Here is a 15,826-nt window from a genome sequence, read left to right on the forward strand (position 1 = left end):
TACAAAAGTTATAGTTAAAATAATCTCTTAGTTAAAGTAATAAACATATTTGAATTAATGAGTGCAAATAAAAGTAATTTATCAATTAAATTGTAGATTTCATTTCACTCCTTCTTTGTATCCATACAAAATAGTGATAATTCAATAAAAATTATTCAATCTTATTCATAAAAGTATGCAATCATTTCATCAATGTTTTGTTATGACGTTGTCACGTTAAACTATCGTCCGTAAACCAACTTTACAGACAACCAATTTTTTTTTATCGACTATGAGACTTGGTACATTAGGACAATTGGTAAACTCACAGCGATTTTGAGGAAATTTAAAATGATCCGTATGTGAACCATGTATGTGAGAAGGGGTTTCATTCGTTTTCGGTTGCAACTGAAAACGAACCGGACCGAATGTAACCGCACATGTGTGAAACAGGCCTAAAGAGACGGCGCAATGCGTGGATGGCGATGCTGAAACTTAACATCACGTAATTGTGAACATACGGCTTTTTCCCGTGCGAAAACCAAAAATAAACGATTGTATACTAAATGTTTATTGCTGCTACATACGCACCAGACATACGACAGCCATCAATGTTTGCATATTTTTTTAATATATATGTTTGTGGGAGTAGTTTTTTTTTTCAGTTCAAATTTAACAATCAATTGTAAACTTCACTGTGTGTGAACACATTTCCAATATTTCACATATAAATTTAGTAAACAATTCCTTATAAATACAAGAACTAAAATAGAGTTTCCAAAGCACCAGTTTAACCACCTTTCGAAAACAAACTTCTGACACGCATTTCAGTACCGACGCGCCAGCGACGCGTTGGAAATACAAAATATTTCTGATCGTGAAGTCTGTCGCGGCCGGCATTTTTGTCACGCTGACGTCATAGATGTGTCGCACGTGATTGGTTATAAATCTTCGCGTCGCTGCCGTCACGCTATTGTAACTACAGCATGAGACGTAGAAAGTGTTATGAGGTTACATAACCTCAACAACATACAATCACAGTTGGCGCTTCAATTACAATTTTTTTAAATACTTTTTTTTTTTCAAAATATTTTCCTTTTTTGTTTGTTGGGTTGGGTTGGCGTGTAGCATTTCCTTAAGGATTGAGAAAAAAATTAATTTTTGGTAAAAATTAATAAACTCTATTTTCCTCTTGCAAGAACATAATTTTTTTTTAACTTGTAGCTTCAATCAGACGTACAAAAAGAGAGCAAGTTTTTATTGTGCCATTTCTTTATTCATTTTTTTATTGTGAGCTGAGAAAATTATTATCCCAGTTCCGGTCTGGACTTCCTGATTTGCATTCCTCGCGAACATTTGCTGCTTACGGTCTGCGCGCTTGCCGGAGTTGAACACATCTTCTTGTTTGAGTTTCTTCCTCGCGGCCGAACTTGGAACTTTGTTTGCACCTCAGCTCGGAAAGTGACGTTCGAAGCCATCGCAGCTCCGAACTTTATGCGAAAGTTCTGCTCTGAAAGGAAAGCACATTTCCCAGCTAGCGGCAGCATCTGAAGTCTTCATTTCCTTCGGGCTCGCTGAGAAATTTGTAACGAATATTGGAACACAGGCATGTCGGCAAACTTCTTCAAGTTAGTTTCGGTCGCGAATTTATTTCTCCAAAATTATTTTTACAGCCCTTTGAGTACGAAGAATATCACAACTAATATATTATAAGTTTAGGTTCACAACTAATATATTATAAGTTTAGGTTTTGAAATGTTAATTTTGATTTCAAATATTTTTTACAAATATTTACCTATTTACCTGTTTTCGATATACAAAATAAGTTCAGGTCTTATGATTGTCAACAAACCAAATTGGAGCAAGCAAACCTAAACTTGGCCATAAATTCAAATTTAATTACGTTCCGGCTTTATCACAAGTTATTCATACCCAATTTTGGTTTTGTTTTTAATAATGTACTTACAGTATTAAATAAAGATTACTCTTCTTCCCACCCGTTGATTTAACTGGTGAACAACATTCCTTTGGCGTAGTTTTTTTTTACTGGTATTTGTTTAGTTTCTAGTGATAAGGGTATCCCTTTGAGAAAAGTTAGGTTAAGCCTGGTTGTGGAAATGAAATCGGAGTACCTGTTGAAAGTACGAAGGAAGTTTTATTATAAGTTAGATTACCTCGGACTTGCATACTAATTCTTGCTTTTACTTTAAAGCATCCACATGAATCTGTTTACACTTGTGCTCTTAGCGTTTTAAATATTCCGAGAAATTCATAATGAAACGTCAAGTGATATTTTTGCATAGTTCATAGGACTTGAGGTGGTGAAACTTAAAAAAAAATTAGTTATAAAATGTACCTTAATTTAAACAAACACTCCCGAAATTAATCTCAAGTTAAGCTCCTACAGCTAATTAAAAGTTCTAAATTGAATTTTCCGGGACTAAACGTTTGCCTGTTTAGAGTGTCATACTTATCGTATGGCAGCAATTATGATAACTCTATGTGAATTCAAATAAACAATTATCATTGCCGATCATGTTATGAGTCAGCAAAAATCCTATACAACACGACAAGAACAAATGCGGGCAAAACCTCTGGATAAACTATAAATATTATTTGCAACAACGTATATACTGGGGAAAAATGGCAAAACTAAACGTTTTTAAAAAATTGAGTTGAGACATAGCGAACACAAGTTAAAAAAATTAATATTTATCCGTATAAAAACTCTTTAGAAACAGCACATTAAAAACTTTAAAAGACGAGAGTATCAAATAACTTAACGACAAATGGAAAATCGACTAACGAAACACAGCAAAAGACATAACAAGGGAAGACAGTGCATTTGCAGCTGGTGAGGTGTCGTGTTGTAGGGAAGAATCTGTGTCTCGTGTGGTATGTTGTGTTGTGAGTGGTGTCTTGATGTAGGCTTTTGGACATACGCCATTGCTTAGCACATGTATGTCTGCAGAAGAAAACTACAAAAACACACAAATGACAAAAAACACAAATTAAGCAAAAATTGCTGTTGTCAGGATTTAACGCCACACAATATTCCACAACAGGAATATGGTCAACAAACAAGGAAAAAACTAAGAAAAATGTACTAACAGAACGAAAAAAAAACCACAAATGATGACAGTACAAAAAAATTCCGAACCCAAAAAAATTCAACACAACAGTTGAAACGAGACAAAAAACACAGCAAAACGAAAAGACGAAACAAACACAATATTTTTCCAAAAAAAAAAAAGAGAAACGAAAAAACCCCCACCAATGATGACAGCAAAAAAAAATATTGAATCCAAAAAATTCAGCACAACAGTCAAAACGAGACAAAAACACGACCAAACGAAAAGACGAAACAAACACAACAGTTTTCTAAAACAGAAACAAGCGACGTTTCGGGAACTGCTATCTGCTCCCGTCCTCAGGCAGAGACGCACATGGTACGGAAACACAGGTGTGACTTTTGGAAAACTATTGTGTTTGTTTCGTCTTTTCGTTTTGCTGTGTTTTTTGTCTCGTTTCAACTGTTGTGTTGAATTTTTTTGGGTTCGGAATTTTTTTGTACTGTCATCATTTGTGGGTTTTTTTTCGTTCTGTTAGTACATTTTTCTTTGTTTCTTCCTTGTTTATTGACCATATTCCTGTTGTGGAATATTGTGTGGCGTTAAATCCTGACAACAGAAAGTTTTGCTTAATTTGTGTTTTTTGTCATTTGTGTATTTTTTTTTTTTTTTGTAGTTTTCTTCTGCAGACATACATGTGCTAAGCAATGGCGTATGTCCAAAAGACTACATCAAGTCATGCACTCCCATTGCATAAATCTTTCAAAGATAATATGTGAGTGGTGTATTTTGTGTTCTGGATGGCGAGTTGTTCACCAAGTGCTGTGCTTCGTTAAGGTAGCAAGCTGTGTTGCTAGCTGCGATTTTTTACTGTAGCTGGTGTGTTTTGTTGCGAGTGGTGTGTTTTTTTTTTTTGTGTATAGTGTTGAGCTGCTTAGCGACTTACTGCGTTGCTAGCTGATTGTTGTGGTGCGCCTGGCGTGAATCGTTGCTGATGGTGTTTTGTTTCAGGTGGCTGACACGGTGTTGCAGAGAGTAGTTGGGGAAGAGACCACTGCAAAGCAGGTGGGTGTTACTTTTCACTTACGTAAAACAAACCTACATTTCGAGGTTCCTATTTCTTTTGGAATATTAGGGAAACTTCAAGGACATTCTAAAATCTTCTGGAACACTTAGAAAGCATAGTGTACAAAACATACAATATACAGGGTGTATCAAAATTCATGTTACAACGCTTGAGGGTAGAAAGCTCTTATTATTTGCAACCATTTTTGCCAATAAACATGTTGCCGGAAACGCGTAGTTAAGCCCCTGTAGCCCCAGAAAGAGTCAGCGTAGGCAACCGGTTGGGCTTTGTGCGAGGCAGACGATGCTGTGGTGAATTACGTGTTTACGACGCCGGGCAGCGCTCGAGAGGACTGTACGATGTCGAGTGCTGACCCCCGCCCCTTTTTACTTCCGTTGGTGGCGCCCTCACCTCTTTTCTTCCGTTAGTGCCGTGCCATAGCACTGCGCAGCGTGACATCGCAGTGTCGCAGTGTGTTTTGATATCACTGGTGGTCTTTCGTTGACTGTTCTGTCGTACAAGCAAACTCGTGGTGTCATTTCTTTCACTGTGGTTCTGAAAAGGGCGACGTTTTAGTGGAGCTCAATGGAGTACACGTTTAGTGAGTACACGGACATGCTGCTTGTTTACGGGGAAGCTAGACAAAATTGACGAGCCGCCCGTCGTCTGTACGAAGAACGATATCCGGGTCGTAGGATTCCAGCTCACACCATGTTTCCAAGACTTACTCAGCGAATGCGTGGTACTGGTACATGTGCCGTCACATGACCAAATGCTGGTGCTCCACGCAGGGTTCGTACTCCCAGTTTAGAAGAATATGTACTTCAGAGATTTGAGGAGAGTCCGGATACAAGCACAAGGGCAGATGGTTTCGATATGGACGCTGACAAAATGGCTGTTTGGCGAGTTCTTCATGAGCAACTCTTGTACCCGTACCACCTTCAAAAAGTGCAACACATGGGTCCGGCGAACTATCCTCTTCGCATGACCTTTTCTCGTTGGTACATTCGAAGAGTATTGAGGAACCCCGAGTTAGCGGTTTTATTCAGCGATGAAGCCAAGTTCACTCAAGACGCTATTCTAAATTCGCACAACAGTCATGTTTGGAATGATGTCAATCCGCATGCAACGTGTGTTACAGCTCGCCAGGAACGTTTTTCAGTTAATGTGTGGGCCGTTATTGTTGACGGCGTACTCATCGGGCCTTTTTTTCGTCCACCACGACTTACCGGCGCCAGATACCTTCACTTCCTTCAGAACGAACTACCAGGTCTTCTTGAAGAGGTTCCATTGCATGTCCGACGTGTGATGTGGTACCAACATGACGGGGCACCACCTCATTTGTCCCTGCAAGTGCGAGAGTATTTAAACCAAACATTTCCAAACCGATGGATTGTATGAGCAGGCCCTGTCGCATGGCCGGCAATGTCACCGGACCTAACCCCGTTAGATTTCTTTCTGTGGGGTTACGTAAAAGGGCTTATCTACGCTATGCCAGTAGAAACGGTAGAAGAGCTTACACAGCAAATCATTGAAGCGTTCGAAATCATAAGGTCGACTCCACACATGCTCCAGCGTATCCGTGAAAACATGATTCGCCGTTGCCACCTCTGTGTCGCTCAAGGTGGGCGTGTTTTTGAGCCGTTGCTTTAGGCTGTCACGTTGTTAAAACGTATGCAACAATTTCAATGTTGTGAAACAAAGCCGAAGCTGTGATTGATTTCAGAGTGAAATTAAAATCTGTGTCACGATTAAAAAGGTTATATCTCTACTCGAACGCCCGCACATCCACAACATAACACTCTACAAGGGGTTGCCTACGCTGACTCTTTCTGGGGCTACAGGGGCTTAACTACGCGTTTCCAGCAACATGTTTATTGGAAAAAATGGTTGCAAATAATAAGATCTTTCTACCCTCAAGCGTTGTAACATGAATTTTGATACATCCTGTATATTCTCCAATATTCCAAAAGAACTGATCAAACATTTTCGCATATTTCATGCAGCCAAAATGTTTCCAATGTTTTCTTTTTAATGCATCCAGCAATTGATTTCGTAGGATTTCCAAAATATTCTCAATAAATGTGACATGACCATTAGCTCTCCATTTCCCCATCACATGATTTTTTTTTGTTCTGTGTTTTGCTACTAGTAAAAACTCCCATGAAAATCCTATTAGTTAATGAATAAAATTATTTACTCGTCCCTTGCGGTAAGAATAGTAGATATCAATAATTTTTAGACGAAAAATTTCAGTTATATTTAGAAGACTTAGAAAAATTTTGATCTTAATTGATAGTGTGCCTGTTAACGGAGTTCACTCTGAGACTGGACACATGGCGATGTATTCGTGCACTAGCAGGAGTGTTGAATGCTCGCTGGTACACCTGTTGGATGGTAGCAGGAAGACTGAGTCTTCCGGTCCGGGGTCCCACACTTGAACGGTGTGGATTGTTGCCACATTATCAGTAAGCATTTCTCAATTTCTGTCTGCCGAAAGCAGCTAGAGATTCGAAAACCGGCCTTCAGAAGCCATTAAGTCTGTCAAGGGTGAGCTGAGATTTGGCGTGACTTGTCTCATTTTCAACATTGCTAGGAAATGTCAATATGTCCTGGTACTTAGAGCAACAAACATTTAACTCTTCAAGGACATCTAAGGATAAATTATGAAGGTATGTTTTGGATTTTTGGATTTTTTACTTCAACCCCTATATTTTCCACCCCTTACAGTGATTGTTTTAGATAAAAAGTTTTAGGTAATATTTAGTAGCTTTACAAGAAATTTTAACATACTTGATAGTATGTCTACTAAGGGAGTTATGAATTTTTTGTCCTTTAATCGCCAGTTTTTCCATCCCTTGTAGAAATTATTAGTTATATAAAACTTTTTTCGGGCAAATATTTTTTACAAAAAAATTTTACTGATTTCATAAGAGTGTCTACTAAAGGAGTTACGAAATTGTCATTTAGCCTCAGTTCTTTTTGCTCCCCTTGTTAAAAATTGATAGAGATAAAAGTTTTTGTATTATTTAAATATTTATTATAACGTCAAACTGATGTTATTGCACTAAGCTGCCCTTCAGTACAGTTTTCCTCGGTATAAGTCGTTTCAATTATAATAGGCCCCAAGAATGGAAGCTTCTCTGTGTGCCGCTGTATTTGTACCAATGATATATTAACATTGCGTTGTCAACAAAAAGGAACCGAAAATAATTAATGTAAAGTTACACTAACGTTATCTTAATTTGTTTCGAAATTCTATGTTATTCCGAAAACGCGCCTTTAAGCCATTTTTACTCTTATAAAAAACAGTTTAAAAACTTAATCTGAAATCAAATGTTCCTTTCGGCCCTCAGCGAATTCTTAAATAGCTATCCTGAGTAGTTTTTAAATCGCGTTGTTTTTCCTGAAGCTCTGCTCGCCGTGTGTGTGCCCGGGTGGGCAGGGCCCTTAACGCAATCCATACAACGTGTTTACAAACTCAGTTTAATGTTCTTAAGATTTGTGTTTAGTTAATATTTTAAGTAACGGCACAGCTTGAAATAATAAAAAGTACATTGCAACGTTTTGAAAAAAAAAATAATTTTTCTTTTCATGTTAGTTCATAAATAAAGTTTTTTTTTTTAATAATGGAATTCAGTTCAGCAAAAGTATGTAGGTACTTAGAACCTGACACAAACAGCTTGTTTAAGACAGGCCAAAACATAGTCGACGTACACTTGAAATATTTTGTAAGATGTTCGACGAGATGTTTAAAAATAATTCCATTCTGTTCTGTTTTTGTTTTTTTCAGCAAGTGGTACACAAGCAGTTCAACTCGCCCATCGGACTGTATTCAGAGCAGAATATTGCCGACACCATCCGCTCACAGACTGGTGTCACGCCGTAAGTAAGACGACAACCTAGGATAGCTGTTTACTTTTCCATGCCTCGACGTCAATTCTAAATGCCCTTTCAGTTCTGACTTTCTTATTTTGAAGTTTTTCACACAGATTTTTCAATAAACCGACCACATTTTTCAAGTAGCCAACTTTTCAAAAACGTAGCCTACACGTAATGTTTTTTTTTTTTCAATTTTTTATTTAATCATGTAAAAACTTTATTTTCCATAGAGCGATATATGGCGCACTGCAGTTCTCGCTCTGCTGGGTAAAAGCTTACGATTTATGGGGGGGGAATATATTCTGAATATGACTGTCTTTTTGACAACAAATTTACGGTAATATGTTTGGTGGCTAGTTCATAAACGCACCCGGTTGGTATAAATTACTCTTAGATGCACAGATAAAAAGAAATAACTTATTGATAGGATATTAATATTTGTATTTTTTTTTCTTCACGTGTCAGATATTTAAAATCAACAAGCTTATCTGTATGTGACAAACACAAGTTTGCTAGTGTTAGTAATTCATTTTCTGCTTGTTTTATCATTTTGTTAAAATGTGTGAATCATGTTCCACTTAGGTTTGAATTAAAATAATTTTAAACAAGTCTTTTAGCACCCTGAATTAATTAATTATATATGTATGTACACGAAACAAAACTTAACATAGTAAACAGGAATAAAATATTACATACCTTTAAACAAAATTTTCAACAAAAGTAATTTGAACCTCATATCCGTACTCAGTTAAAAGCAGTAATATATATAGTCAAATAAGGTGTGTTTTTTAAGAAGCAACGATTTTCAAGCATCAATGTTCATGCCTAGTTCGTAAAACTTGAAACATTAAAAATTTTCTTAAATTTATTGCGTGTGTAATGTGTTTGGATTGAGGTCTCTTCCATAAACCACAAGGAGCATAATAATCTCGCCATAATTAGTAGATATTTAAGTGTTTAATTTTACTAAATATGCTAGACAACTTATAAGTGATTCTAGAAGCTAAAGAGAACACTTTCAGATACATACTGGCATTCCATCTTTCCATTTCTGTTCTTTAGATAAAGAAGATCTCTTAGAGTTTGGCAATGATTTGATTGTATGCAGCCATTTTCTACGAAAATTAAAGCAAATAGTTGCTGTTAAATCAGGCTCTTTTAAGAAATTATGGTTTTATAGTAGTTTCCTAATTTGGTCTCTTTTAAAATCCAGCGTCATTTCTTGGTTCAAACTGTATAAATTATTGGTTCCAATTTTGTGTTGCTATGTAAATTACTCCGAGTATGAAAATTACCAGACGGCATAAAACACATCTTATTTGCTTTGGTAACAAATAAGAGACAATAACCAAGCTAATAATTTCCTTGAACCCTTTATCCCCTGTTCAGCATCGCAGATATTAACATGTATTTTGGGTCTCAATTCGTCACTATACTTTTGAGATTATTCTTGTAGTTCTCACTCTTCATAAGCGCCACCTAGTACTATATCTAGCGTATAGAAGCGGGTGACCAACAAGTAGTTGCACAGACGTATCCAAAATAACGGGTGCGAATTTTAGCCAGCACGCACAAAAAATAGAGGTTCTAAATATTCCGTGAGTAAACAAAAAATAATGGGAAAAATTATTCCTAAACTAAAAAAAACGCTTTAACAGTACTTTTAACAAAATTTATTTAAGTTACAGTAAGTTTAAATGGTTAATAGGACCTTTTTTAACTTTTATATATATTTCATTGCGGATGTAATTTTTCAAAGAAAGATTTATTTCCGTGATGAGGCTACCAACTGTTGCAGTGTAATAGTAAAATAAAAATTTTGAAATGGTCGTGATTTTTTTTTCTGCATTTGAGGATGAAAAAATGTTTATAAAGAGAACGTCACATTGTCCGGGACACTACTTGCGTTCTTACATTTATATCTGGAGAGAACAATATTTAAATTACTGTAAATTATGAATGTTTGTATTTCTTGACGTGTTGCGGGTTTAGAAGAGTGGGTTTGTTTCAGTTATCAGATAACGTTAAATGCTTTGTTCATCGTGACAAGTTTTGAAATGACATACTCCAAAACAAACGTTTTGTACAGTTCTGTACATTTTATTGATTAGTACCATGGGTGTCAACATTGAGATCTCGTAACAAAAACAGGCTATTCATAAAAATTTCATTTACTTATTTCGTTTTCGGATCATGTCAAAACTTTTTTATTACTTCATGACGACTAAAAAATAATTTTTACTCGTGTTTACGAATTAATTTTAAATTAAAACTCTTTGTGCGTATATTTATGATATTTTTTTTAATATTATATTCTTATAGGAACATATTTAAAAGAATACGTAACCTCCTTACCACATTTTCCCCCTTGAACTCCATCAGCACTATTAAAGTAACAAGAAAAATGTTTGCCAATACTTTACCGTAGCACCACACAACCTTGGTTGGGAAGTTTCATCAATGCTCATGTGTAGTGTTGGCCGCCCTGCGACCGTGTTCCTGATGCTTCACGGTTCTGGACGAGGCTTGTGGTTGGTGGTTTGCAGCCCACTACGATTTCGGAGTTCGATCAATCAAGCTGCGTGTAACGTCAACAATGTGCCTCTATTAACTATTTTCCACAAATCTTACTTTTTTTAAGGAGATATTTATTTTTAGTCACTTGCATGCAGTACACGGTTTCATGCTCGGTAAAAACTTATTATGACTTTTTTTTCTCGATGTGTTATATTAAATATCTGTGTTTTTTTACATGTTTGAAAATATTCTGGCTGCATATGAAATCTGATTGGTTTTGATGAATGATTAAAGCGCCTGTTTATTTGCTGAACTCTAGGGTAGGAAGAGTGAGAACTGGAACGCTCAACCCAAGAAACCAGGCAAAAGCGAGGCAAGTAGAGACTGGGAATGGTAAATGTAGAGTATGCCACACTTCAGTGTTGCGCTTTATTTGTATGTAGTAGGGCTGAACTAACCATTCTCCGCTGTTTGGTAGGCGCTCCAATAGAGTAGCGCGTCGTATTTAGATTGCATGCCAAACTTCCATTCTGTTCTCTTTTTCAAAACTATTTGCTACTGCAAATATACCCTCTGAACTATTTTGGCAAATGGACATATTAAATTTTTAAAAACATCTAGTATACATGATTGCATGCAGGGCTCTTTCTGTACGTAAACTTCACTTCCGTTCTGATGAATAAAGAACACAAAATCCCAACTCCATAGTAACAATGTGTATAATACATACATTAAAAATTCGAAAAAAATGGTAGTAGATCTCATGTAAGGTAAAACTTTCTTCAGGCAATATCTATATTTCCCGGCTCTCTAAGGAGCTGTTTATTCTAAAATCTAGAACCTTTTAGTTCTTAATGTGGGCTAGGAAAATCACTAGCCAAATGTTTTGCATTGATATACTTCAGCCGTGAAAGGAAATGGTTTGACGGATCAGCAAAGTTTTTCGGGCCTCCCAGGAGAGCGAAAGGAAGGCATGCCGTGTAGATGGATGGTAGAGTGTGCGACAATGTAGGGTAGAGGTGCTCTACACATCGCCTGTGTTGTCTCTGATCTGCAAGGCCCACCCGCTGACAGAAAACGCCGGGTCTGGCTTTTAGGACACGTCGAAAGATGGCAATTGTGGAATCAGGAAGTATTCATGGATGAGTTCTACCACGCGATCAGATTTTAAAACGTACAACTTTTTTTTTACATGCTGTAGAATCAACAACAGCCACATAATCGCAGACAACGAGCTACGGAGAATCCACAATAGAAGTCACTGCATAAAAGTTTCACAAATTGTACTGTTAAAATACTAAAACATATATTTAAGTAAAAAAGCGTCTTAAAAATTATCTTGAATGATTGCCAAAACTGACTTAAAACATCCCAAAATGCGTTGGCTGCCAAAGCACAGTTTATGAACATCTTTATAAAAAAAACAGAGAACATTTTAACCGGTTTTAACTACTCAGTGCTCTATTTTTAAAAAAAAAATGAGGGCCGATTGAATCATTTCATCTTCTTGTAAGTTATATAATTTAAGTGATTTTCTTGTAAATGTATCCCTATAGTTCTTCTATTAGGCCGGTACCACATTATGCGTTTCTACCGCTGAGGCTAAAGATCCCGAGGCGCTTTTTGGCTGATTGCTCTTCCGGCCGCTTTTCTTTGAGTGCACGATGCAGATCCCTAAATAATGCACAAAGTAAGTTTATCATAATCGAACACGTAAACAACTTACCTAGGATAAATCACCGACTAGGAATTGACAAGCGCTCCCCTTTAACCGCATGGCCTGACACATTTGACCTGACCGCTCACAGTCACTGCACTTGCAACTGGCTCGTGATCTCGCAACAAGTTTAGAAGTTCCTGGGTTGCTTTTAGGATACCGATAAAATTCACACGTAGACCGCCTACCCGGGCACACACACACACACACAACGCAGAGCTTTAGGAAAACAACGCGAATTGAAAACGGCTCCATACATCCGAGTGGCGTCTGCTTACGAAAAGCATTCAAGAATTCGCTGAGGCCGACAAGTTGTTTTGTTTCCGGATTAAGTTTTTAATCTGTATTTTTAGAAGAGTTAAAATGGCTAAAAAGCGTGTTTTCAGAGTAATCTTTATGGAAAAAACAACCGGTACTGATACTTGAAAGCACTTACGGGACTTGCATTACACATTTGTCTTCGTTTCTCCGCCATATGATGTCACGGTCGACGCTCATATGCACGACGAGAAGACTGCGCGCCAGTTCAGAGCCTTGCGCTTAGTGGCGATACCGCGCTAGAAGCACCAGCGAGCGTCGCTCTTATCATCCCACCTCACTCTGGCAGGTACGCCCCTTAAAACAGACTTGCGTGGTACTGATGCTGGGCCCCAGTCTAAATGAAAGAATAACAAACCCTTAGCAGGCGCAAGGATAACAGAAGGCCTGAATCAAAATTAACCCAGTCAAGAGTAAAATGGCTTCTCGTGAATATAATGGACAAAATGGCCTCTTACATAATTAACACATCACTGTTGAGTAACATGCAGCCTACACAGTTCATTAAAATCGTGAAATTATACGAGCTTTATAACTTTGTGGTGTTCATACTTCTCAAATTAAATAAATGTATTATTTTTGTTCTAAATATTTAACGAAGTAATAAAGAAAATTTCAAATATCGTAATGTATTCTGCGTAGAGAAACCAAAGCTTGTAGATTATAGAAATGCTTTTTATGTTAAAATATGCATGTGGTAGTTAAATTGGGTGAATTTTCAAAGAAATGTGTTGTTGAGTAGTTGTAATATATGCATAAAATATGTTGACTTGTAGTACTGTAATTTCTATTACTCCTTTATGCAGATTCACATGCTCGTGAGACGTAAGGCCTACAAAAAAATGCTTTTATGTTGGATGTTTGATTTTTTTTTTTTTCAATTCTAGGTGTTTGTGAAGAAATATATATATTTTTTTAATGGATCCATAGAAGTAAAGTTGCGCGTACGGACTACCTGTGGAAAATTAGAAAATTAACTTTTTACCTCGTTTAGACTTTCAGTGCCGACTTCCTTTCGCAAGCTGCGTGGCTGGTCGGCGACTGCAAAGTCCACTTAGCTCGGAGCAGCGAACTAGAGTCCCTTGCCTGACGAAACTTCAACGTTTTGCTTATGCTTGTCTTCAGGCCATTAGCACGCGGAATAATTCCACTGATACCGATTATTACCTCAAGGCCCCTGCCTACCCGGGCACACACACGGTGCGCAGAGCTTCAGGAAAAACCACCTGGTTTAGAAACTGCTCAGCATACCAGAGCAGTGTCTGTTTACGAAAAGCATTTAAGAATACGCATTTTTCGCAAAAAAAAACCTGAACGTCTACTAGACTGCAACAGGGTTTACCCGCACCAGCGGTTTCTTCCTTGTGATTGGCGGCCGTCTGCGAGATAAGTCGTCGCCTTGTTTTACCGAGCCACTCAGGACGCGTTTTATTCCACACTGACTTCATGTGATTGGTGTTGTAACAATCGACATGTACCTGAAAGAAACCCACCCAATCACGGAACACAGACGGTGCTACATTGTTTTGACTTTCAGCTAGTCTCGAAATCTTTTCGCGAAATATGCATGCTCCTACGTATGAGTAGTTCTTTTTCCGTAAGTTTTTAAACCGAATTTTTATAGGAATTATAATGGCTAAAACACGAGTTTTCAGAATAATTTTCAGGCATGATACGCCCGGTACATATTCTTTAAAAACACTCAAGGGACCTACATTACATATTTATCTTAATTACCCAGCCACGTAATGTTTAGGTCACCGCTCAAATCGCATAGTTGTCCTATGCACGCCAGTTCAGAGCCTTGCGCTTAAAGGCGACACCGCGCTAGAAGCACCAGCGAGAGTCGCACTAATCATCCCGCCTCACTAAACTGACTAGCCATCATTACTATCTGACGTTCCTCCTCTACAGCTCTAAGGTTGCAAAGTGACTCTGCTGACACTACCAATCAATGTACCCGGACACTGAAGCATAATTACATACATCTGAAAAAATTTCATATATATTTAAAAAGTTAATCTGTCAGTTTTACGCTTGAAACACTATATGTGCATACATTGCCAATACAGGCACATACAATCTTCTAATGAACGAAAATGATGATTACAATGGTGCTTAAGTAGTATGTAAATGACGGTCCGAGATCAGGCTTCAGGCTGTGGTGCCGGTGCCGGTGTCCGCCATCTTGGATTTGTGACGTCACGGCGGCAAAAATTCCTCAAAATTCCTCAAAATTGACTCAAAATGACTCAAAATTTCCCGTTTTAAGAAAAAATTTCCCGTTTTCGAGGGAAAAATTCCCGTTTCGAGGGAAAATTTCCCGTTTTATTCCTTAAAAATCCCAACGGCTAGAAATGTCCTGATAGAGGCTTAAGCATCCTTAACTCAAGCCTCAGTTAAGCCTCTATCAGGATGTGACCTTGACCTTTGACCTTGACCCCGACGGCCATCTTGGATCCACCATCTTGGATGACGTCATTTCGTTTTCTCGAACATTCCGGCATTGTGTTATCCGCCATTTTAAATTATGACGTCACTGTTGCAATTTCCGTTACGGCCGCCATCTTTAACTTTTTTACTATCCGATTTTAATAAAAAAAAATTAAAATTTATTAAAAAAATTCAAATAATAAAAATTTAATAAAAATATTTAAAAATCATACTTTTTCGACACGGAGCTCGGAGTCCTCGGTTCGAACCCGACGAGTGCAAAAAAATTAAAAATGACGACCGATCCTTCCCTCGTGGTGGGTGCTGGCAGACTGACTCCCACCACTTTTTATCATCATCTAGTATGACGTCATGTCCGCCATCTTGTCCTCGTCTGCTGGAAGCCATCATCATTGTATCGTCGGCTAGAGTGCGCCGATGACATGTTAGTTTAATTCGTATCCGCTAGAGTGCAGTTATAATTTATTACTGTGACACCCGCCATCTTGTCATTTGGCCGCCATCTTGAAAATCCGTAATTATTTAGCTAGAAATTCGGGAAAACTTTCAAAATTCATTAAATAAATCACTCATTAATTTACATATTGATTCGATCGATTCCCGTCCTCGGTTCGATCTTGGATGATGCAAAAAAAATTAAATATAACATCAATTTAACATAATAGTAACAGGTTCGAGGAATTAAACACTGCAAGTTCTTTTACAAACATAATATTTATTACATAATTTCTATTCTACTACAGGATCATTTGAGAAAGCCAGCAATCTTATAATCATTTAGTTCCGCAGCGGTGTGAAATGACTAATTCTTAGCTCCAATCG

The 15,826-nt window shown here is 37.5% G+C and overlaps 1 protein-coding gene across 1 annotated transcript in view; it reads left to right on the forward strand.

Moving 5' to 3' along the window:
* The window catches only part of LOC134529039 (PDZ and LIM domain protein 3), a 155,912-nt gene that overhangs the window by 111,424 nt on the left and 28,662 nt on the right, over nt 1–15,826 (forward strand). The window contains exons 6-8 of the mRNA XM_063362735.1: nt 4,062–4,115; nt 7,910–8,001; nt 10,835–10,888. Coding sequence (XP_063218805.1) covers nt 4,062–4,115; nt 7,910–8,001; nt 10,835–10,888 — 200 coding nt within the window. The remainder of the gene's footprint in view (nt 1–4,061; nt 4,116–7,909; nt 8,002–10,834; nt 10,889–15,826) is intronic.

The sequence above is a fragment of the Bacillus rossius genome, chromosome 2 (genome assembly GCF_032445375.1).
Source record: "Bacillus rossius redtenbacheri isolate Brsri chromosome 2, Brsri_v3, whole genome shotgun sequence".
NCBI classification, from domain to species: domain Eukaryota; kingdom Metazoa; phylum Arthropoda; class Insecta; order Phasmatodea; family Bacillidae; genus Bacillus; species Bacillus rossius.